General features: G+C 39.3%; 1 protein-coding gene across 1 annotated transcript in view; it reads right to left on the bottom strand.

Annotated features, from left to right (window-relative positions):
- Positions 1 to 7410: 7410 nt before the first annotated feature.
- The window catches only part of MMP20 (matrix metallopeptidase 20), a 61291-nt gene continuing 43918 nt past the window's right edge, over positions 7411 to 24783 (bottom strand). The window contains exons 9-10 of the mRNA XM_068989096.1: positions 8525 to 8628; positions 7411 to 7511 (exon numbers count right to left, since the gene is read on the bottom strand). Of these exons, the coding sequence (XP_068845197.1) occupies positions 7411 to 7511; positions 8525 to 8628 (205 nt within the window). The remainder of the gene's footprint in view (positions 7512 to 8524; positions 8629 to 24783) is intronic.

The raw sequence follows: 24783 nt of genomic DNA, 5'->3' as shown, positions 1-24783 counted from the left end.
ACCAAAGACAAGTTCACCAGATGGAAGATAATCAGAAGATACTGTTTAGGCCTAGTCAGGCCTGTAGGACAGAGACACAGAGAACCTTTTGGCCCAGACCTTTCTATGATCCATTTTGTTGTTGCTATTCAGTCACTAAATTGTGTCTGACTCTGTGACCCCATGGACTGCAGCATGTCAGGCTCCTCTGTTTACCATCTTCCAGAGCTAGCTCAAACTCAAGTCCATTGAGGTGGTGATGCTATCTAACCAACCTCATCCTCTACCACCTCATTCTCCTTATGCCTTCAATATTTCCCAGCCTCAGAATCTTTTCCAGTGAGTCAGCTCTTCACATCAGGTGGCCAAAGTATTTTAGCTTCCGTTTCAGCATCAGTCCTTCCAATGAATATTCTGGGTTGATTTTTTCAGGACTGACTGGTTTGATCTCCTTTCAAGAGTCTTCTCCAGCACCACAATTCAAAAGCGTCAGTTCTTTGGTGCTCAGCTTTCTTTATGGACCACCTCTCACATCTGCACGTGACTACTGGAAAAACCATAGCTTTGACTGTAATGAGAATCTAAAACTCCAACCCGTTGACAAGCATTAGGCATTTTCACTCACTGGGAAATTTGAGCTACAAATATTCACATAAACCCTTCAATAGAAGGAATGAGTAAAAGCAGGAATGAAGAGGAAATGTGGATGACATATAAATGAAAGCTCTTAAAAGCCCTGTGACACATTTTAAACATATCACACACAATTCCAGATTAAAAGCTGTAGTTCATCTGTCATCTACCATGTGAAATAGAAGTCCAAGACATTTCTGAATAAACATTTGAAAAAGAACAGAGGACATGGCAAAGTTGAGTCCACCATTTCACACCAGGCTAACCGGAAGAGAGCTTGGTTCCAGCCACAGAAAATTTAATGCTGATCTGTTAGGGAAGTTCCCCACCCAGGTGATCCATTTGTCCTTTAGCAGCCTTTCTGGTGCTTTCCAAGGCCACCCAGAAATCATTATAAAGAGGTTAATAGGACAATACACAGAGGTCATCAGAAATCGAACTCTGTTCTGCTTCCTCTTGATTTCAAAAGAAGCAGTTGATTCACACTTTGGTCAAACCTGTTATTTACCCAAATATTTTTTTCACTGTTATCCTGAAAACACTGTATGCCAGAAAAACATCTACTTCTACTTCATTGACTGCACTAAAGACTTTGACTTTATGGATCACAACAGACTGTGGAAAATTCTGAAAGAGATAGAGATACCAGACCTCCTTACCTGCTTCCTGAGAAATCTGATGCAGGTCAAGAAGCAACAGTTAGAACCAGACATGGAAAAACAGACTGGTTCCAAATAGGGAAAGGGGTACATCAAGGCTGTGTTTTGTCACCCTGCTCATTTAACTTATATGCAGGGGACACCATGAGAAACTCTGAGCTGGATGAAGCACAAGCTGGAATCAAGATTGCCAGAAGAAATATCAGTAACTGCAGGTATGCCCATGGCCACCACTGTTATGGCAGAAAGCGAAGAAGAACTAAAGAGCCCCTTGATGAAAGTGAAAGAGGAGAGTGAAAAGGTTGGCTTACAACTCAACATTCAAAATACCAAGATCATGGCATCTGGTCCCATCACTTCATGGCAAATAGACGGGGAAGCAATGGAAACAGTGACAGACTTTATTTTTCTGGGCTCCAAAATCACTGCACGTGGTGACTGCAGCCATGAAATTAAAAGATGCTTGCTCCTTGGAAGAAAAGCTATGACAAATTTAGACAGCCTATTAAAAAAGCAGAGACATTACTTTGGAAACAAAGAATCATCTAGTATAAGCTGTGGTTTTTCCACTAGTCATGTGTGGATGTGAAAGTTTGACTATAAAGAAAGCTGAGCACCGATGAATTGATGCTTTTGAACTGTGGTGTTGGAGAAGACTCTTGAGACTCCCTTGGACTGCAAGGAGATCCAACCAGTCCATCCTAAAGGAAATCAGTCCTGAATATTCATTAGAAGGGCTGATGCTGAAGCTGAAACTCCAATACTTTGGCCACTTGATGGGAAGAGCTGACTCATCGGAAAAGACCCTGATGCTGGGAAAGACTGAAGGGAGGAGGAGAAGGGGATGACAGAGGATGAGATGGTTGGATGGCATCACTGACTCAATGGACATGAGTTTGAACAAGCTCTGGGAGTTGGTGATGGACAAGGAAGCCTGGCATGCTGCGGTTCGTGGGGTTGCAAAGAGTTAGACACAACCGAGTGACTGAACAGACTGATCTTGAAAACAAGTGAGCAATATATGTTATAAACTACTTCTGCACAAAATTCCTCTTTCAGATGAGGATGTAAATATTCTGATTGAGTTCTGACACAAACAAAATCACTTTTTCCTGTGCTTTAGAGAGACTATATCTTTACAAAATACAACTATTTACCTTACTCAAAAAGGGATAAGGATTTGTAAGAATTCCTTTTGGTGGATGGGGGTTAACCACAGTCAGTATATTATTTGAAGATTAATTCAATTTGGAATTTGGGAAAGAAAAATTTCAGGTCACTTGTTATCAATCTTTGTGGTACTATTGCTCAGTTATCACAAGGGATAATTACAAAGTCTCTAAAATATCTCAAAACAAAATTAATTCTAATTGTTTCAAAAGCAACAGTTTTAGAGTCCTTATATGGGCTATCTAGAGTTCCACATATTTTGACTCAGATATTTAAGCCTCTAAATATCCCAGTGAGGTAAGAATTATTCTTACTGTAATTTTACAAAGGAGGAAACTAAGAAATTAGGGAACTTGACCAATATCACAAGGCTAAAGATGACAGATCTGGGGTTTGAATTCAGTCAGGCAGGCCTCAGAGCACACTCATTTTGCACCCCGTAACATTCATTTGTTTGGTGAAGTGTCTACACTGGACACACGCAGGGCTAGCAGTGGCCGCAAGGTGGACACCTTGTGTGCCATGCTCAGCACCACACGCCTTCAGGCCAAAGCTTCGCTGCTGTGAGTTCCCGGCCACAGACGGTCAGCCGGCACGGCCTGCACACATCTTCACACTACCTTGATCTCCTTGCTTATTATTTAAAAAAATATAACAGGTTTATTGAGATATAATTCACATACCTTACAATCCATTCACTTAAGGTGTACAATTTAATGGCTTTCAGTATATTCACAGATTTGTGCAACCATCACCTGTAGCGGCTCATACACGATAGCAGTCACATCCACACCCCCTTTCTCCAGCTTCTGACAAGCAGAGATTAGTTTCCTGCATCTCTGAACATCTCATACATATAGAATCATGCAATGTTCTCTGCCTTTTGTGCATCTCAATGCCTTATGTGTATATCAATGCCTTATGTGTGTGACTTTTTTCACTTAGCATAAGGTTTTCAAATTTTATTCATATTGTAATATGTATTAGTGTTTTTTTTTAATTGTCAAATAATAATCCAATATGTGAATTTTCCAGATTTCAAAAGTCCATTCATCATGTGATGCCTGTGTTTCCACGTTTTGGCTATTATGAATAATGCTGCTGTGAATCTTTGTGTGCATGTTTTTGTATGAACATATATTTTCACTTCTCATAGGTATATACCTACTTGGAGCCTGGCAGTCTTCAGTCCATGGGGTTGCAAAAGAGTCAGACACAACTTAGCAGCCAAACACCACCACCACCACCACCACCTAGGAGTGCAATTGCTGGGTTATGTGGTATCTCTATGTTCTGTGTTTTGAGGAGATGCCAGACTGTTTCCCCTTCTTGCGTATTGATATTAAGTTTTCCTCAGCTGACCGTTTTTGCAAAAGTGACTTTTTTACTGTGTAGAGTCAGTTGACATTGGAAATCAGGGATACCAGATTTTGTCATCAACAGTCTAGTTGGCTGTAAATAGCCACTTTCAGTAATGGAAACCAAATGGAAAGCTTAGAGTACCCTTGAGTAACTGTCCCATCCCTTCTTACTATTAAGTCTTTTTAGTGAGCATATGAAACAAATTTAATAAATAATAGTAAAATTATAACTAGTATCTATTGAATACTGTAGCTGTTCCTGGCAGTCTATGAAATATGCTAACTATATTTTATCATCTAACTTTAGAACTACTTTTTAAAAACTTTTTTTTAATTGAAGGATAATTGCTTCACAGAATTTTGTGGTTCTCTGTCATACACCAACAAGAATCAGCATAGGTACACCCATGTCCCCTCCCTCCCGAACCTCCCTCCCACCTCCCTCCCCATCCCACCCTTCAGCCTGCCACAGAGCCCCTGTTTGAGTTCCCTGAGTCACATTAAAAAAAAATGAAGTATGGTTGATTTACAATGTTGTATTAAATTGTGATGTATAGCAAAGTGGTTCAGTTTTATACATATAAGTATTACATATTATTTTTCATATCTGTTTTCATTATGGATTATTACAGGATATTGAATATAATTCCCTATACTATATAGTAGGGCCTTGCTGTTTATCTATTTTATAAATATTTGTTTGTAGCTGCTAATCCCAAACTCCTAATTTATCCTTCCCCTGCCTTTCGCTGTTGGTAACCATAAGCTTGTTTTCTATGGCTGTGAGTCTGTTTCTGTTTTGTAAATAAATTCATTTGTGTCATACTTTAGATTTCACATATAAGTGATATCGTGTGGTATTTGTCTTTCTCCTTCTGACTTATTTCACTTAGTGTGATAATCTCTAGGTCCATCCACGCTGCTGCAAATGACGTTACTTCATTCGTTTATAGCCGAGTGGTATTCCATTGTTTGTTTACATCTTCTTTATCCATTCGTCTGCTGCTTCCATGTGTTGGCTATTGTGAATAGTGCTACTATAAACGTTGGATTGCATATGTCTTTTTAAATTAGAGTTTTCTCCAGATATATGCCCAGGAGTGGGATTGTTAGATCATATGGCAACTCTATTTTCAGTTTTTTGAGGAACCTCTATGTGGTTTTTCCTAGTGGCTGCACCAACTTACACTCCCACCAACAATGTAAGAATGTTCTCTTTCCTCCACACTTTCTTCAGCATATATTGTTTATAGCCTTTTAATGATGGTCATTCTGACCTGTGTGAGGTGATAGCTTATTGCAGTTTTGATTAGCATTTCTCTATTAATTAGCGAAGTTGAGCAATTTTATTGGCAATCTGTATGTCTTCTTTGGAGACATGTCTATTTAAGCCTTCTGTTCATTTTTTGATTTGGTTCTGTTTCTTTGTTCTTGAGTCGTATGAGCTGTTTGTGTATTTTGCAAATTAAGCCCTCCTCGGGTCTCATTGTCTGTGTATTTTCTCCCAGTCTGCCAGCTGTCCTTTTGTTGTTATGGCTTCCTTTGCTGTGCAAAAGCTTACAGTTTGATTAGGTCCCATTTGTTTATTTTTGCTTTTATTTCTATTTCTTTGAGAGACTGAACTAAGAAAATGTTGCTATGATTTACGTAAGAGAATATTTTGCCTATGTTTTCTCTTCTAGAAGTTTTATGGTGTCATATCTTATATTTAATTAAGTCTTTAAGCCATTTTGAGTTTACTTTTGTGTAGGGTGTGAAAGAGAAATTCGCTCAGTCATGTCCAACTCTTTGCGACCTCCTTGGAATTCTCCAGGCCAAAATACTGGAGTGGGTATCCTTTCCCTTCTCCAGGGGATCTTCCTAACCCAGGGATTGAACCCAGGTCTCCCACATTGCAGGTGGATTCTTTACCAGCTGAGCCACAAGGGAAGCCCAAGAATACTGGAGTAGGTAGCCTATCCCTTCTCCAGGGGATCTTCCCAACCCAGGAATCCAACTGGGGTCTCCCACACTGCAGGCAGATTCTTTACCAACTGAGCTGTTACAGAATCCCGTAAGGTGTGAGGAAGTGTTCTAACATCATTGATTTATATGTGGTTGTCCAGCTTTCCCAACACTATTTGCTGAAGAGACTTTCTTTTCTCCATTGTATGTTCTTATCTCCACAGAGATTAATTGACTGTAGGTGTGTGGGTTTATTTCTAGACTTTCTACTCTGTTCCATTGATCCATACCTCTGTCTTTGTGCCAGTACCCTGCTGTTTTGATTACTTTGGCTTTGTATTATTTTCTGAAGTCTGGGAGTGTTATGCCTCTAGCTTTATTCTTTTCCCTCAGGATTGCTTTGGCAATTCTGGGTCTTTCGTGGTTCTGTATAAATTTTAAGATTATTTGTTCTAGTTTTGTGAAAAATGTCATGGGTAATTTGATAGGGATTGCATTAAGTCTATAGTTTGTGTTGGGTAGTAAGGCCATTTTAATAATATTAATACTTCCAATCTAAGAATATGGGATATCTTTCCATTTCTTTGAATCATCCTCAATTTAATTTATCAATGTTTTAAAGTAGAACTACTAAAATATAAGATAAAAAAATAAGAATGACGGCTGTATTTTATCTGTACTAATGACTAGGTAGAAAAAAAAAATTAGCTTGAAATAAGAAAAACTACAGCAGAAGACAAACTTCCCCAAATGAAAAGCTAGTCAGAAGAGGCCTTCTTAGAAAGGTTAATGACAGTTTCATTGAGGACAATTTTATTTTCAGGAAGGAGGAAAAAGAGTGAATTACTATTATTTCTTCTGAGTCTGAATATTCATGATACTATCTCAAGGTTTGAGTTTTCTATAAAGTACACAGAATTTGTTATCAAAGTGTGATAGAAGCTGGTAACCATTAACTAAAGAGAAATACTGGATTGATCTTATACAACATTTTTATTGGCTTTTGTTAAAAATTTTCTTGTTGTTGCAAAATGCCCATCTCTTACCTAGTATGAGAATCCATTTGAGTAGATTTGCCCATTATAACCTACTTCAAAGACCAGTGAGCACACATAGAGTCAAACAAACAAACACACAAACACACAAACAATGAGAAACAAAACTTATACAGTATGCAGTCTGTGATGTGGTTAAAGACAGATACATTTATATCCATCACAGCAAATGTTAAGACCAAAAAGGCTTGTATAGAATTAATATAATTTGTGTGGTAATGCTATTTCCTATTAAAAGAATTATAATACATGTCAGAAAATCCACAAGTAGGCTTCTTCCTGGAAATAAAAACCAAACTGATCAATTTGCCTCAGTGTATTAGTGAGGAAAAAAATTGATGCGTATCTAACTGAAGAGTTGCACTATGTTGATTCTGATTCTGTGTGAAGCTGACTGTATAATAATTTCCCATTTGGTTTAAAATTCTGAATCCAAAACTGAGAAACTCTTTAGAAGCATAATTATTTTCAATGAATTCGAAATTACCCTTAGAATTGAAGGCCATGGGAAGAATATGTAACCTGAGTTCCGATTTAGTCCTTAAGATCCAGTCCTCAGATCCAGCTCTCAGTCATCTTCATGTTTTAGGAAAGACTAGACTTTGCTATTTAGCAACCAATCCAGGAATTAGATTTCAGCACACTAACCACGTCTTCCTTCTCTGTATCATATTTGTATGCTTTGGGTCCCGAAAAGAAGTAAATGTAGCCTAAAAGAGACAAAGATGAAATTATGGTTACTGAAAAGGACTTGAAAATTTATAAATGGGATGGCTGTGCAGTTGTAACTTTCTCGAGGGGGCACCGAAGAGAAACAGGAAATGTGCCGGGGGCAGTTGGCTAACCCTCAGCACAGCTCTCTCTCAGCCCTGGAATCCGACACCCCTAACTTGCCAGTCATCTCTCATCATTCTCTCTGCCACGCCAGGGCCGCTCTGTGCCTCTCTTCAGGCTGCTCCCTTTCGGGAAATCCGTGCCCCACTTTTTCCTTCCCGAGTCAAAAATCTAGCCGTTCTTTAAAACCCGGAGGAAGTCCCATCACGAAATCTACACCAACTGATGCCTGTTTTGATCTTTTCTTTCTCAGATCACTTCTTGCAATTATTGGGAAGACTACCACAACAATTCAGTACTAAATTATACTTGATTTCTAGTAATTTCATCTGTGTTGGATGGAGGGGCATTTCCCAAAGAGACTAACCATTCCATGAAGGCAGAGACCTTAACTGAAGTTGCCTTTGCATTTCTCAACAGGGTCCAGCTCTGTGCTAAACAATCAAGAAGAACGTGTTGACTGACTGATTCAAAGATTCAATTAAACTTATTCAACCCAGTTCAATTCAACTTTCACAGCTATGTGTCAAATTTCAGAAGCTGGGTGATAGAATGGGGAAAGGCATTTATTTTCAATGGGAAGGTTGAGAATATGTACATTTTAAAGATGAAAAAGGCAGTTTTGACTAGATGGCCTTTATGATGTAACTGGCTAATGGACTGAAGCTATACTTTTAAAACTTTCCATTTGTAAAGAGAGACCCGTAATGGCAGACTTTTTATACTTTTTCTGGTGGTTAATCTGGTTAACTAAATTTATAAGGGACTCAGGGCCCCAAAAAATAAGAATCAAGGACTCCCATTCGGAAATCCATTTTCAGTTATGTTAAAGCAAAGCCCAGAAATTGTTACAATTTCTACAAAGAAAGTGTTTCATGGAAACACTCACCATTTAATTCTACAGCTGCATCTATTTGGCCATTGACTCCTGAAAATTCTTCTTCAGTACTCTTTGGATAGTCTTTTTCCATTTTCCTTTTTCGTTCATCGTAACTGTAAGAAATATTATTTTGTAAATAATATAAATATGAGGTATTCATTGATTGTAGAGGACATCGTGCTACTCGGGTGTATTTAGCCAGGGTTGACTTATGATTTACTTTGGATCTCCTCTGTCTCTCTGTTTCTCTGCTGTGTCTCTCTCTCTCACACACACACACATTCTGCCATTACTTTCCCAGGTTGCAGAGATTCTGTGGCCACTAGTTTGGGAGTCATTTGCTCTAAACATTTTCTTTAGCAAATTGCCAGATATGTTGTTTAGACTTAGTTATATTGTTTAGAATTATAAGATCATATTTTTATAATTAAAAATTACTGCTTTTCAATGGAAAATCTATACTTATTTTCAGTGCTTTTTTTTTTTTTTTACTATTGTAATTTCTCTCTCTCTTACCCTCCATGTATGAATTTCCTGGCTCACCAAACAGTTGAAAGCCCTGAGTGAAGGCTTTCATTAACCATTGCCATGGTTTGTCCTCAGAAGTGCCAGTAAGGAGCTTTGTGCTACGTGGAGAAGGGATTGAACAAATGATGCACGATGAGTGAATAAACAAAGAAACAAATGTGTGAATGATCAATAGATAAAGACAAGAAGTGAGAAAGTCTGGAATAACAGATATGCTGCTTTTAAAACATTCTAATTGTTTCCTAGAAAGATTATACAACTAATCAAAAAGTAGATTAGGTTTGTTTTTCTGAACTCACAACTACCATGCAAATGATAACTCTGAAGACTGATTAATACATCTCTTTAGTAACTCTCTAAATTATCCCTTGTAAAGAGATTGTGACTCAAATGAACCAGTATGACTTGGATGAGCTCAGCATGTAGGCAGAGCAGGCTCTCTTCCCTTCAAGAAGACTTCATCTGAAGTGTGAGAAAGTCCCTTCTTCATCAGCATGGAGCTCCCAGTGGGGACATTCTCTAGGTAGACACCCTACTCATTTCCCACCAGAAGGTCAAACAGTTTCTCCTGGTGCCTGGGCCACTGGGAGTTTCCTGCAGCAGCAATCACAGCCGCTTCTCCTGAAATGTGCCTCTCACACGGCTATGACTACCCAGGCAGGGGACAGAGCGCTCATGATACTGAGTAGATCAAACCCGGGGAAGGAATATTCAGGTTGAAACTGACTTGTGGTTGAGATGCTTTGCTGGGTGTTGAGGAGAAAAGTGGAAGTTAACTCCTGTAAGTCCAAATTCCCTTTCCAAGAGTGTCATTAGAACCTTCCAGCAGGCCGAGGGGAAACCCTAGCTATGTGAGTTACACAAATAAACATGGAAACCATTGCCATGTTTTGTCATCAGAAGTGCCAGTAAGGAGTGTCTATGCTATCAGGAGGTGTGCTGCAAGGTGTCAGGACTGTAGTGAGGGAACGAGTCGGGGAAAGGACAGCTGGGCATATTGCCTCGCCAGGGCTTGGATTTCTCTTGTTTGCTTTGTTCCAGTGTTTGAAATCTAGAGTCCCTGGTTCAAAGTGGGAGTGCAGTTGTTTACACATTAACCAGTGCTTACTAGGTTCTCTTCTCTCACTTCCCTGAAACAGTTGAATTGAGGAAATGGATGCTATTACTGGAGTGTATGAGGAGGGTAATTCTCATGCTTAAAATATTTTGGGCGAGGGATGAAACAGGAAGAACAAAGGGACCGAAAGGTGTTGGCATGTCTGTAGACATACAGAGAGATGAGGTGGGGGATACCAGGGAATGTGACATTTTGAATTCTTTGTTTAATGTCAACCCCTAAGCTCAAGGGTAAATAGTGAAATGCCTTTCATATCTACTTCCTTTTTCGTCTGTCCTGAATAAAGGATCAGGGGCTGAGCTATTATAATTAGAGCTATGCCTTACCTTTGTGTGCATTAAACATTTATGAGTGATTTTAAGAACTTCATCAGCATTTACATCATTTTACAGCACAATGTGTTTTCAGTTCCAAACAAGTGACTGGCCAAAGAATGTCTGTAGGGAAGCCTATTACAAATTGAGATCTGCTCATACTAAGAAATCTGGAAAGTATCAAAGGAGAGAGTGAAGATCTTTTCTTGAGAATAGAAAAACCATTTAAATAATATGGAATAGGTTTTCAAGAAAATGATGACTATTAATCCAACAGCAACAAAAAAAGAAAAATCCAACAGATTTGAAACAGTGATCTTTCTTTTTTTTTAACTGTGTGTGCTTAGTTTGCTAAGGGCAGTGGTGACATCTAAAATCTTATATATCTATCTGTTGAGAGGATAATGGAGTTAATAATATTATATGTAAATACAATTTCAGCAGAAATTTTGGACAAGCGATATCCAGCTGAGAATTTTAATTTTCAATTACATTTATAAAAACATAGGCAAAAATTTTGGCAGACCTGTGAAATCATTTTTCTTTTTTTCATCCCTTCTACCACTTAGTCCCTCTCCCTTTCTGCCAACTGCGTCTCTGCCCTCTTGCCCCTTACTCTATAACTGCTTTTCAAAGAGTATCTTTTTAGAGTATCAATAAAATCTATGTTAAAGAATCAGTCTGACACATAAACCACGTGGTCCTTGGATGTTGGAGTCGGTAACCATTTCTTTCTCCAGGGGAGCTTCCTGACTCAAAGCCTGAACCCTGAAATGCAGGTGGATTCTTTATCATCCAGGGCCAGAGCGATTAGGGAAGCCCACATTTTAAGATTAGCTGATAACATATATATTTCATTTGGGCCTCTTATATAGACACTGTGTAGATGGCCTTATGCAGTTAACATAGGGTTAAACTACTTCTCATTTTACCAAATAAGAACATTACCATTAACCATCAAAATAATAATTATCACCTATTTTCATCATCATTTCATTAAAAAAGAAACTTCAATACTAAAAAAGGCAGAAAAAATATAACCTCAGAAGAAAAGATGGTTCTTGCCAATAATACTGACCCAGATCACATCCTCCTAGGTCTTTATTGTGCTATTTTACTTTTCTGTGGACTAATGAAAACTTTGTGATAATCTATCCTTTGGTTTTTGGACAGGTATTTGGGGATTTCACTTCCCTGGTAGCTCAGTTGGTAAGGAATCTGCCTGCAATGCAGGAGACCTGGGTTTGATCCCTGGGTTGGGAAGATCCCCTGGAGGAGGGATAGGCTACCCACTCCAGTATTCTGGCCTGGAGAATTCCAAGGACTGTATAGTCCGTGGGTTTGCAAAGAGTTGGACACTACTGAGTGACTTTCACTTTCACTTTGAGGGTTTCTGTTATAGAGCAGAGAGCACAGTCGATGGCACAGTCAGGGTTTGAGTTCTGACTCTGTTATGTGCTGGCTCTGTGATCAGGAGAATGTGTTCTGAGACCTGGTTTCTTTATCTGGAATATAGTGGCCATGAGGATGAGAGAAATCTCACACACACACACACACACACACACACACACACACAGGCACATATGCACACAGAAATGTGCCTGGCACATGTAGATATCAAGGGCTGGCCCAAGTTATTTGCTGTTTATTTTGGCCCCAAGAGGGCTTCCCTTGTGGCTCAGCCAGTAAAGAATCTGCCTGCAATGTGGGAGACCTGGGTTTGATCCCTGGGTTGGGAAGATCCCCTGGAAGAGGGAACGGCTACCCACTCCAGTATTCTGGCCTGGAGAATTTCATGAACTGTATAATCCATGGAGTCACAATGAGTTGGACACGACTGAGTGACTTTCACTTCACTTGGTCCCAGGAGCCATTAACTGGCTGGCTAGTATGAAGTTGGGTAAATGTGTGATTTTGTCTAGGATCCTGAGTCATCAAAGAGTTTAGTGTTTACCTAATTTTTTAAACACACTTCATTGGGATAACATTTTGCAGTAGTAGGCAAAGTTGAGAAAAAAAGAAGAAAGGAGGACTAGAAAATATTGGAGGTAGTCCAGAGACCTCAGCAAAAATGAGGTTAGAAAGTCTACTGTTAATAGTATGCTGAGGATTTTACTGAGGATTAAAGAAAATAAAATTATATAACAGGATGAGAATTATGGGCATGGTTATTTTAATTGACAGTAAATAAATATATGGTGAAGAGAATGAAAAGTTACTACACATGGTAGATGGAAAGGACTTCTGGATCTGGACTCAGAGGGCATAAAATACAGCCTTGGACGGACTACTTTTAACTGTGTGGCCTTGACTTAATCACTTGATCTCTTAGATGCAATGTTTTTAACTGTGAAATGAAGATAACAATACCTACTTCTCAAGATGATTGAGGAGGCAGATGGGAAAATGAGAGGAAAAAAAGAAAATAGTTTGATTTCTAACACATAATAAACCATCAATATTTGAATACTAAGAAAGTATTTATTGTAAATATACTATATTCTGTGTGTGTGCTAAGTTCCTTCAGTTGTGTCCACCTCTGTGCGACCCTATAGACTGTAGCCTGCCAGGCTCTTCTGTCCATGGGATTCTCCAGGCAAGAATACTGGAGTGGGTTGCCATTTCCTCCTCCAAGGAATCTTCCCAATCCAGGGATTGATCCCACGTCTTTTACATCTACCTGCTTTGGCAGGTGGATTCTTACCACTAGCACAACCTGTATACTAGATACCTGGTAAAAGCATTGCACACATTTTCTCACTACTAAGGTCTTGTTTGTGAAACCCAAATACCAGGTAAAAACGATTAACCAGTAACTATGTTGATTTCCTTTGAGAGTATTTCTTTCATCATTTAACACTGATCAATGGGTACAGAAATTAAACAAATCATTACTGGCAGTTAAACTTTACTAGCAATATTGTTTAACTGCAATATTGTAAGGCTGTAGATATCTGATATGCTTTTTCATATATATTATCTTACTCCCCACATTTGCAATCTAAGGATTTAGGGAGTATTTTGGTAAAGTACCTGCGAATTGTTTAACTTTTGGCCGAGAACTTAGATTTGTTAGAAATTTCTAGTGTTTCCATTGTGATGATTTCTAACTTGTGTCAATGGCAAAATTTAACAGCATTCTGTCTTCTTTGAACTACTGAATCGGGAGTTCGGTCTGCTAAACAATGCTTAAATAAAATGTGAGAAAGGATGGCAGACACAGGAATTTACTGTTTAGTATGTAAGATATTGTCTTCCCAGGTAGTGCTAGTGGTAAAGAATCCACCTAACAATGCAGGAGACATAAGAGACTTGGGTTCCATCCCTGGGTTGGGAAGATCCCCTAGAGGAGGGCATGGCAACCCACTCCACTATTCTTGCCTGGAGAATTTCACAGACAGAGGAGCCTGGTGGGCTGCAGTCCATAGGGTTGCAAAGAGTTGGACATGACTGAAGCAACTTAGCATGCACACATGTATTTATGGTACATGTTTCAAGAAGTTTCTTCAAGGAGACCTTTCTAGTGAAATCTAGTGGAATTTCTCGTGGAATCCCCTTTGAAGTTAAGCCACTTCTAGCCAGGAATCACATGGTTCTCATGGAGGAAGGGATCTTTGTGATCTAAACTAGAGAGGGTAGGCGGGTAAATGGTCAGGAATGAAGAGAAGGGAGAAGAGTAAGAACCTGCTATGCACCATCTTAGATGAGGAAAGTGGCTATGAGAAAATTCTGGAACAAAGAATTAGTAATAATGTTGAAAAGTACTGATGATCTCAATTACTATCTGATTGATGAAATGCAAAATTATATCCAGCCTGAATGATCTAAATTCAAGCCCTGTATATCCAACTCCCTTCCAGACATTTCCATTCTTTGATCTTACCAGCATGTCAAACTATATAACTGCAAACTGGTATTTCTGTTTATTCTTTTAATTTTGCTTTACTTCTTAATTTTATTCTTTCCCTACTGAATGGCATTAGCATCCTTGTCAAAAAGCAGCTGAACATAGATATATGGACTGTCAATTTTATTCCATTTATCTATATGTCTGTTTTCATTATTAGTATCACATTGTCTTGATTAATGCTGCTTTCTGGTAAATTTTGAGATCAGGAAGTCTGAATTATCCAGGTTTATTTCTCTTTTTCAAAGTATTTTGGCTATTCTGGTTTTTTTGATTTTCCAAATAGATTTTAAGATCAGCTTCTCAATTTCCAAGAAGAAACCAGTGGTATTCTGGTAGGGACTCGGTGGAGTCTTAGATCTGTTGGGGGAGCACTGCCATTAATTAGGGCTCTGAGCCATGAACGTAAGATATCTTTCCATTTAGATCTTGTTTAATTTGTTCTGACAGTGTTTTGTAGTTTTCAGATTACAAGTTTCACATTTACTCTGTTAAAATGTATTTCTAAGTGTATTTTTCTTCCTGATGCTATGGAATTGCTTTCTTAATTCATTTTTGCATTGTTCATTGAAGTATATAGAAATACATTACATTTTTTCATATTGAACATATCTACAAATTTGTGGACTCATTTATCAGTTCTAACAGTTTTTTTTTCTTTTGAGGTTCCTTAGGCTTTTCTATGTAAAAGATTATATGACATACAAATACAAATAGTTTTACTTTCTTTCCCATCTTCTGTATCATTCTTTTTAAAATATCATTCATTCTTGCTTAATTGCCCTGACTAGAGCCTCCAGTAAAATTTCGAATAGAAGTGGTAAGAATGAAAATTTTTGTCTTGTTCCTGATTTTAGAGGGAAAGCATCCAATCTTTCAACACTGAGAATGATATCAGCTGTGGGTATTCATAGATGCCTTCTATCAGAGTGAAAAAGTTTCTCTCTATTCCTTGTTCGTTGAATTTTTTTTAATAATGCAACAGTGTTTGATGTTGTCAAATGCTTTTTCTACATCTATTGAGGTGATCTTACGGTTTTTAATTTTTAACTCTATTGATATAGTGTATTATATTAATTTATATAATTAATCAATTATAAATGTTATTATAGATAAACAGATGTTAAACCAATCTTGCATTCTTGGGGAAAAATTCCCAGCTGGTCGTGGTGTATAATTCTTTTTTATATGTTTAAGGATTTGGTTTGGTAGTATTTTTGGAGGATTTTTGCATTCATATTCATAATAGATATTGGTCTGAAGTTTTATTCTATGATGCTTTCATCTGGTTTTCATATAAGGGTAATACTGGCCTCGTACAATGAGTTGGGAAGTATTCTTTTCTCTTCTACTTTCTGGAGGAGTTTGTTAAAAATTGGCAATAATTTTCTTTAAATGTTTTGATATAATTCACCAGGAAACATGTAGGCCTGGGTTTTTCTTTGTGGATAATTTTTATATTACGAATTAAACCTCATTTATTATAAGTCTATTCAGAATGTCTATTTCTTCATGACTCACTTTGTCCTTTTTTTATCACTTTGTATTTTTCTAGGAATTTGTCTATTTCATGTAAACTTTCTAATTTATTGGCACACAATTGTTTATTCTTTTATAGTCCATTTTATTTCTGTAAGGTTGTGTTCACTCTTTCATTTCTGATTTTAGTAATTTTGCTTTTCTCTTTTGTACTAGGTGAATTTAGTGAGAAGTTTATAAATTTTTTTGACCTTTTTAAAGAAACACATTTAACTGCTGGTTTTCTCAAATTGTTTATTCTCTACTTCATTTTCACTGTTATCTTTATTATTTCCTTTTTCTTGCTTGTTAGAATTAATTTGTTCCTTTTTCCAGTGTCTTAAGTGGAAAGTTAGGTTATTGATTTGAATTCTTTCTTTTTTGTAATATGGATATGTACAGCTAGAAGTTTCCCTTTGAGCACTGCTTTAACTGCATCAACATAGGTTATGCTTTAATATTCATTCATCTTAAAGTATTTTCTAATTTCTCTTGTGATTTCTTCATCCCATTGGTTGTTGCAGAGTGTGATATATAATATACATTTATACTACCTTTTATAATTTCATAATTGCACTTACCGGTGTTCTTTTTTTTAACATGGATTCAAATGTTCAAATTACTGTCTGGGTTTACTTGCTTGAAGAATTTTCTTTACTACTTCTTGTAAAGAAGATGATAGTGATAAATTCTCTGTTTTTATTTGGGAATGTCTTCATTTTGCCTTCATCTTTTAAGGATAGCTTTGCAGAATATAGGATTCTTGGTTGAGCATTTTTTCCTTAAGCACTCTGAAGATGTTTCCCACTACTTTCTGGCTTAACTGGTTTGACTGATTATCAGCCTTCTTCTCGCTCTAAGGACAGAAATGGTATGGACCTAACAGAGCAGAAGATACTAAGAAGAGGTGGCAAGAATACACAGAGGAACTGTACAAAAAAGATCTTCATGACTGAGATAATCACGATGGTGTGATCACTCATCTAGAGCCAGACATCCTGGAATGTGAAGTCAAGTGGGCCTTAGAAAGCATCACTATGAACAAAGCTGGTGGAGGTGATGGAATTCCTATTGAGCTATTTCCAAGTCTGAAAGATGATGCTGTGAAAGTGCTGCACTCAATATGCCAGCACATTTGGAAAACTCAGCAGTGGCCACAGGACTGGAAAAGATCAGTTTTCATTCCAATCCCAAAGAAAGGCAATGCCAAAGAATGCTCAAACTACTGCACAATTGCACTCGTCTCACATGCTAGTAAAGTAATGCTCAAAATTCTCCAAGCCAGGCTTCAGTAGTATGTGAACCATGAACTTCCTGATGCTCAAGCTGGTCTTAGAAAAAGCAGAGGAACCAGAGATCAAATGGCCAACATCCCCTGGATCATCGAAAAAGCAAGAGTTCCAGAAAAACATCTATTTCTGCTTTATTGACTATGCCAAAGCCTTTGACTGTGTGGATCACAATAAACTGTGGAAAATTCTGAAAGAGATGGGAATACCAGACCACCTGACCTGCCTCTTGAGAAATCTGTATGCAGGTCAGGAAGCAACAGTTCGAACTGGACATGGAACAACAGACTGGTTCCAAATAGGAAAAGGAGGACGTCAAGGCTGTATATTGTCACCCTGCTTATTTAACTTATATGCAGCGTACATCATGAGAAATGCCAGACTGGAAGAAACACAAGCTGAAATCAAGATTGCCCGGAGAAATAGCAATAACCTCAGATATGCAGATGACACCACCCTTATGGCAGAAAGTGAAGAGGAACTCAAAAGCCTCTTGATGAAAGTGAAAGAGGAGAGTGAAAAAGTTGGCCTAAAGCTCAACATTCAGAAAATGAAGATCATAGCATCTGGTCCCATCACTTCATGGGAAATAGATGAGGAAACAGTGGAAACAGTGTCAGACTTTAATTTTGGGGGCTCCAAAATCACTGTAGATGGTGATTGCAGCCATGAAATTAAAAGACGCTTACTCCTTGGAAGAAAAGTTATGATCAACCTAGACAGCATATTCAAAAGCAGAGACATTACTTTGCCCACTAAGGTCCGTCTAGTCAAGGCTATGGTTTTTCCAGTAGTCATGTATGGATGTGAGAGTTGGACTGTGAAGAAGGCTGAGTGCCGAAGAATTGATGCTTTTGAACTGTGGTGTTGGAGAAGACTCTTGAGAGTCCCTTGGACTGCAAGGAGATCCAACCAGTCCATTCTGAAGGAGATCAGGCCTGGGATTTCTTTGGAAGGAATGATGCTAAAGCTGAAACTCCAGTACTTTGGCCACCTCATGCGAAGAGTTGACTCATTGGAAAAGACTCTGATGCTGGGAGGGATTGAGGGCAGGAAGAGAAGGGGACAACAGAGGATGAGATGGCTGGTTGGCATCACTGACTCAATGGATGTGAGTTTGAGTGAACTCCGGGAAATGGTGATGGACAGGGAGGCCTGGTGTGCTGCAATTCATGGGGTCGCAAAGAGTCAGACATGACTGAGCAACTGAACTGAACTGAACAACTCCCACTCTAATACAGCTGCACTGCTTCCAGAGTGATATAACCAAAACCTTAATGAGTTACTTCCCTGTTTAAGAACTTTACAGATGTCCCTATTTTCTCTAAATTAGCACTGATCTCCTAGAATGGCACAGGCCCTTCCTGATCTCCATCCTTGGGCTGCATCTCATCCCAGCCCATGTTCTGATCATACTGAACTACTTGAGGTTTTCCTCCTATACACAGCTTGTTTTCATGCATCGGTGCCTTTGCTTCAACTGCTCTCTCTGCCTGGAAGATACCCTGCCCGTCCTGTCTGGGAAACTCCTACTCAACTCTCAAAATGAAGCTCAGTCATTGCTTCCTCTAAAAACTCTTTCTTGACAATTTTGCTAGAATTGGCCATTTCCTTTTGGTTTTGCCATACTGAACCCTGTGCAGTGTTCTATGAGGCCACTTGTGGCATCTGGGTTGCTTTTAATTAGTTATCTATACATTTACTTTCAACTGTACTTGCTGAGGGCATTAATAACACCCAATATGAATTGAGTCCTTACTATACGACAGGAATTTCACATTTTTCTCATTGATTTCCACAACTCAATGAAGTAGATACTATCTGTGCATCCAGAAATGATCCAACAGAAAGATGAACCAACATGCCAGAGTTGAGATGAACACTCTCTTATTCCTGTCTACACTCTTAAACAGCAAACTCTGTGCCTTGTCATGAGTGTCAAGGTCTTAGTACACAGCTTGACATGTAATCATGACCAATACGGGCATGAATGCAGTAGTTTGGTAATATATTAAAAAAAAAAAGATTAAAAAACAAGATTTTGAAATCTACCCATCTTTCTTATTTTTGTTACTATTATTTATTTCTCTATTTTGATTAAATATAAAATCTTTAAATAAACAGATCCAGTTTCAGCATTCTTGAGGGATCCAGGAAGGAAAATATCTGGAAGACTGTATCTTACTTTGGGCTTCCCTGATAGCTCAGTTGGTAAAGAATCCGCCTGCAATGCAGGAGACTCCGGTTGGATTCCTGGGTTGGGAAGATCCTCTGGAGAAGGGACAGGATACACATGCCAGTATTGTTGGGCTTCCCTTGTGGCTCAGCTGGTAAAGAATCTGCCTGCCATGTGGGAGACCTGGGTTTGGTTCCTGGGTTGGGAAGATCCCCTGGAGAAGGGAAAGGCTACCCACTCTAGTATTCTGGCCTAGAGAATTCCATGGACTGTATAGTCCATGGAGTTGCAAAGAGTCAGACATAACCAAGTGTCAATCATGCCTCTAGTCTATCTGTTAGAAAGAATGATTTAGGAGTGGAAAAGGGCTTGTACCTATACATTTGTAAGTCATTTTACACAAATTTTAGAAACCACTGACAGAAGCAGAAGATATTAAGAAGAGGTGGCAAAAATACACAGAACTGTACAAAAAAGTTCTTTATGACTCAGATAATCATAACGGTGTGATCACTCACACTTACCTAGAGCCAAACATCCTGGAATGTGAAGTCAAGTGGGCCTTAGGAAGCATCACTAGGAACAAAGCTAGTGGAGGTGATGGAATTCCAGTTGAGCTATTTCAAATACTAAAAGATGATGCTGTAAAAGTGCTGCACTCAATATGTCAACAAATTTGGAAAACTCAGCAGTGGCCACAGGACTGGAAAAGGTCAGTTTTCATTCCAATCCCAAAGAAAGACAATGCCAAAGAATGCTCCAACTACTGCACAATTGCACTCATCTCACACGCTAGTAAAGTAATGCTCACAGTTCTCCAAGCCAGGCTTCAGCAATATGTGAACTGTGAACTTCCAGATGTTCAAGCTGGTTTTAGAAAAGGCAGAGGAACAGAGATCAAATTGCCAACATCCACTGGATCATCAAAAAAGCAAGAGAGTTCCAGAAAAACATCTATTTCTGCTTTATTGACTATGCCAAAGCCTTTGACTATGTGGATAAACTGGAAAATTCTGAAGGAGATGAGAATACCAGACCACCTGACCTGCCTCTTGAGAAACCTATATGCAGGTCAGGAAGCAACAGTTAGAACTGGACATGGAACAACAGACTGGTTCCAAATAGGAAAAGGAATACTTCAAGGCTGTATATTGTCACCCTGCTTATTTAACTTATATGCAGAGTACATCATGAGAAACGCTGGGCTGGAGGAAGCACAAGCTGGAATCAAGATTTCTGGGAGAGATGTCAATAACTTCAGGCATGCAGATGACACCACCCTTATGGCAGAAAGTCAAGAGGAACTAAAAAGCCTCTTGATGAAAGTGAAAGAGGAGAGTGAAAAAGTTGACTTAAAGCTCAACATTCAGAAAACAAAGATCATGGCATCTGGTCCCATCACTTCATGGGAAATAGATGGGGAAACAGTGGAAACAGTGGCTGACTTTATGTTTTTTGGGGCTCCAAAATAACTGTAGATGGTGACTGCAACCATGAAATTAAAAGACGCTTACTCCTTGGAAAGAAAGTTATGACCAACCTAGATAGCATATTGAAAAGCAGAGACATAACTTTGTCAACAAAGGTCCATCTAGTCAAGGCTATGGCTTTTCCAGTGGTCAGGTATGGATGTGAGAGTTGGACTATGAAGAAAGCTGAGCGCTGAAGAATTGATGTGTTTGAACTGTGGTGTTGGAGAAGACTCTTGAGAGTCCCTTAGACTGCAAGGAGATCCAACCAGTCCATCCTAAAGGAGATCAGTCTTGGGTTTTCACTAGAAGGACTGATGTTGAAGCTGAAACTCCATTACTTTGGCCACCCGATGGGAAGAGCTGACACATTTGAAAAGACCATGATGCTGGGAAAGATTGAGGGCAGGAAGAGAAGGAGATGACAGAGGATGATATGGTTTGATGACATCACTGACTCAATGGATGTGGGTTTGGGTAAACTCCGGGAGTTGGTGATGGACGGGGAGGCCTGGTGTGCTGCGGTTTATGGGGTTGCATAGAATCGGACATGACTGAGTGACTGAACTGAACTGACCATCTCAAAGCATGGTGGAGATGATGGCTTCCCACTTCTCCCAGAGTCCTCAGGAGCTCCTTGGTGTAATCACTGCTCTGGTGTTAGTAAGCAAGGGAGAATACTTACAGGGAGAAATTATCCAGAGGTGGTAGAAGTAATGTAAAAAAAGAAACTGGATGGATAACTGAGGTTGTCTAGAAATAGGAATGGAGAAGGCAATGACAACCCACTCCAGTACTCTTGCCTGAAAAATCCCAGGGATGGGAGAGCCTGGTGGGCTGCTGTCTATGGGGTCACACAGAGTCAGACACTACTGAAGTGACTTAGCAGCAGCAGCAGTAGCAGCAGAAATAGGAAAGGAAGGAATAAAAGCAAACAGATGAATGGGGAAGTAGCCCTTGTTAGTAAAGTTTACCCGATGTGCCATTTGATGGGGCAGCATGTGCTGGCATCAACCTGGCAGAGCCCCATTTGGGTTTCACTTTGTAGCTCTATGGTCTGCTCCTCTGTAAGTTACTATTACACTGATATGTGGGTTCTCACTCTTAGGTGGTGGTGGTGCTTTAGTCACTAAGTTGTGTCCCACTCTTGCAACCTCAAGAATTGTAGCCCACAAAGCTCCTCTGCCCATGGGATTCTCTGGGCAAGAATACTAGAATGGGTTGCCATTTCCTTCTCCAGGGGATCTTCCCAACCCAGGGACTGAACCCGTCTTCTACACTGCAGGTAGTCTCCTGCATTGCAGGTATTCTCATGCATTTCAGGAAGATTCTTTACACTTAGCCTCCAGTGAAGTCCCCTTACTCTTACAGCCTGAATCAACTTGGCCCAAGGCAACACTCAATCCTCAGTGGAGGAAGCTATTCAGTAGTTTTTTTAATGGCACTTCATTCACTAAAATGGGTCCCCAGCCCTAGGGATTCATGGAGAATTTCCCTGACAACAAGCATATCTAGAGACTTTTCTTCCATTGGCACATTATTTGCACCACAGACTGAACTAGCCTGAGGACCAAAGAAGAACCTGAGGGATGACCAAGGAGAGAAAATCCTAACACACTGTCCAGGGGTATCAATATAGTAAAATTATTGGTGTGTAACTTGAGGCTTCGGTATTTCTGGGTGTGTCCATGTGCTTTACCTATAGAACTTCATTGCCCCTTTTCTCTTTCTTTCCAGTCCAACTTCTTCCTATTTAGCATTGGATGTAGTGACTGAGGCACCATTGGCCATCAGGAATCCTGTGGCAATCATAAGAGGGGAAGCTACCTGTTAATACTTGAGCAAAATGTCAGAAGGAGCTTGGGACCCTAATGGCCATGGACCCATTTTACCAGCTCTAAATCCGCAAAACTTCAGACATCTCACATATATGAGAAAAAAACCCCTTGTGGTGTTTAAGCCACAGTTATTACTGGACCTGTCTTTCTAGCAGCTGAATGTAATTTCTATCTGATACAGGGCTTTATAGACTATAAGATGTCATACATATGAGGCCCTATTGAGCAAAATGTGTCAAACACAAGGGGGTGGTTATTAATAAAAATCATACGTTAGCTTTTCCTGAACTTCTGAGCTGTAGGTCAAGGTTATTTGTCATATTTCTTATTGTGAAAAACAGTGTGTGTGTTGGAGAGTGTAAAATGGAAGACTCTTATTGCTGAAAGTACTGTATCTGCCTTGCCAGAAGCAGAGATTTCAGTGCAATGTCAAGGCACTTCAATGTTTAAAAAGAAAATGCCCTTTGATGAACTCTTTGACTGGACTGCTATTTATAGGAATATTGAGGTTTAAGCAGCCACTTGTTAATTATCACAACATTTTAAATAATTATTTGTTAATTACCATATAAGCTCAAACAGGAGATAGCAAGAGTGAACACTGACATTTCAGGAATCAGTGAACTAAAATGGACTGGAATGGGTGAATTTAATTCAGGTGACCATTTATATCTACTGTGGGCAAGACCATAGAAGAAATGGAGTAGCCCTCATAGTCAACAAAGAGTCTGAAATGCAGTATTTGGATGCAATCTCAAAAATGACAGAATGATCTCTGTGTGTTTCCATGACAAACCATTCAATATCACAGTAATCCAAGTCTACGCCCCAACCACTAATGTAGAAGAAACTGAAGTTGAATGGTTCTATGAAGACCTACAAGACCTTCTAGAACTGAAAAAAGATGTCCTTTTCATCCCAGGGGACTGGAATGCAAAAGTAGCAAGATAAGAGATACTTGAAGTAACAGGCAAGTTTGGCCTTGCATTCCAAAATGAAGCAGGGCAAAGGCTAACAGAATTCTGCCAAGAGAACACACTGACCATAGCAAATACCCTTTCCAACCACACAAGAGATGACTCTACACAAGGACATCACCAGATGGTCAATACCAAAATCAGATTGATTATATTCTTTGTAGCTGAAGATGGAGAAGCTATATAGAATCAGCAAAAACAGGACCGGGAGCTGACTGTCGCTCAGATCATGAACTCCTTATTGTCAAATTCAGACTAAAATTGAAGAGAGAAGGGAAAACCACTAGACCATTCTAGGTCACCATTTAGCTCACCACCATAGGTATGACCTAAATCAGTTCAGTTCAGTTCATTTCAGTCACTCAGTCGTGTCCAACTCCTTGCGACCCCATGAATTGCAGCACGCCAGGCCTCCCTGTCCATCACCAACTCCAGGAGTTCACTCAAACTCATGTCCATTGAGTTGGTGATGCCATCCAGCCATCTTACCCTCGGTCGTCCCCTTCTCCTCCTGCCCCCAACTCCTCCCAGCATCAGAGTCTTTTCCAGTGAGTCAGCTCTTCGCATGAGGTGGCCAAAGTATTGGAGTTTCAGCTTTAGCATCAGTCCTTCCAAAGAATACCCAGGACTGATCTCCTTTAGAATGGACTGGTTGGATCTCCTTGGAGTCCAAAGGACTCTCAGTCTTCTTCAACACCACAGTTCAAAAGCATCAATTCTTTGGCTCTCAGCTTTCTTCACAGTCCAACTCTCACATCCATATATGACTACTGGAAAAACCATAGCCTTGACTAGAAGGACCTTTGTTGGCAAAGTAATGTCTCTGCTTTTCAATATGCTATCTAGGTTGGTCATAGCTTTCCTTCCAGGGAGTGAGCGTCTTTTGATTTCATGGCTGCAATCACCATCTGCAGTGATTTCGGAGGCCCCCAAAATAAAGTCTGACATTGTTTCCACTGTTTCTCCATCTATTTCCCATGAAGTGATGGGACTGGATGCCATGATCTTCATTTTCTGAATGTTGAGCTTTAAGCCAACTTTTTCACTCTCCTCTTTCACTTTCATCAAGAGGCTTTTGAGTTCCTCTTCACTTTCTGCCATAAGGGTGGTGTCATCTGCATATCTGAGGTTATTG

The sequence above is a fragment of the Capricornis sumatraensis genome, chromosome 16, assembly GCF_032405125.1.
Source record: "Capricornis sumatraensis isolate serow.1 chromosome 16, serow.2, whole genome shotgun sequence".
Classification (NCBI taxonomy): Eukaryota; Metazoa; Chordata; class Mammalia; order Artiodactyla; family Bovidae; genus Capricornis; species Capricornis sumatraensis.
The sequence above is the reverse complement of the archived record's forward strand: the minus strand, read 5'-3'. Positions and strand labels throughout refer to the sequence as shown.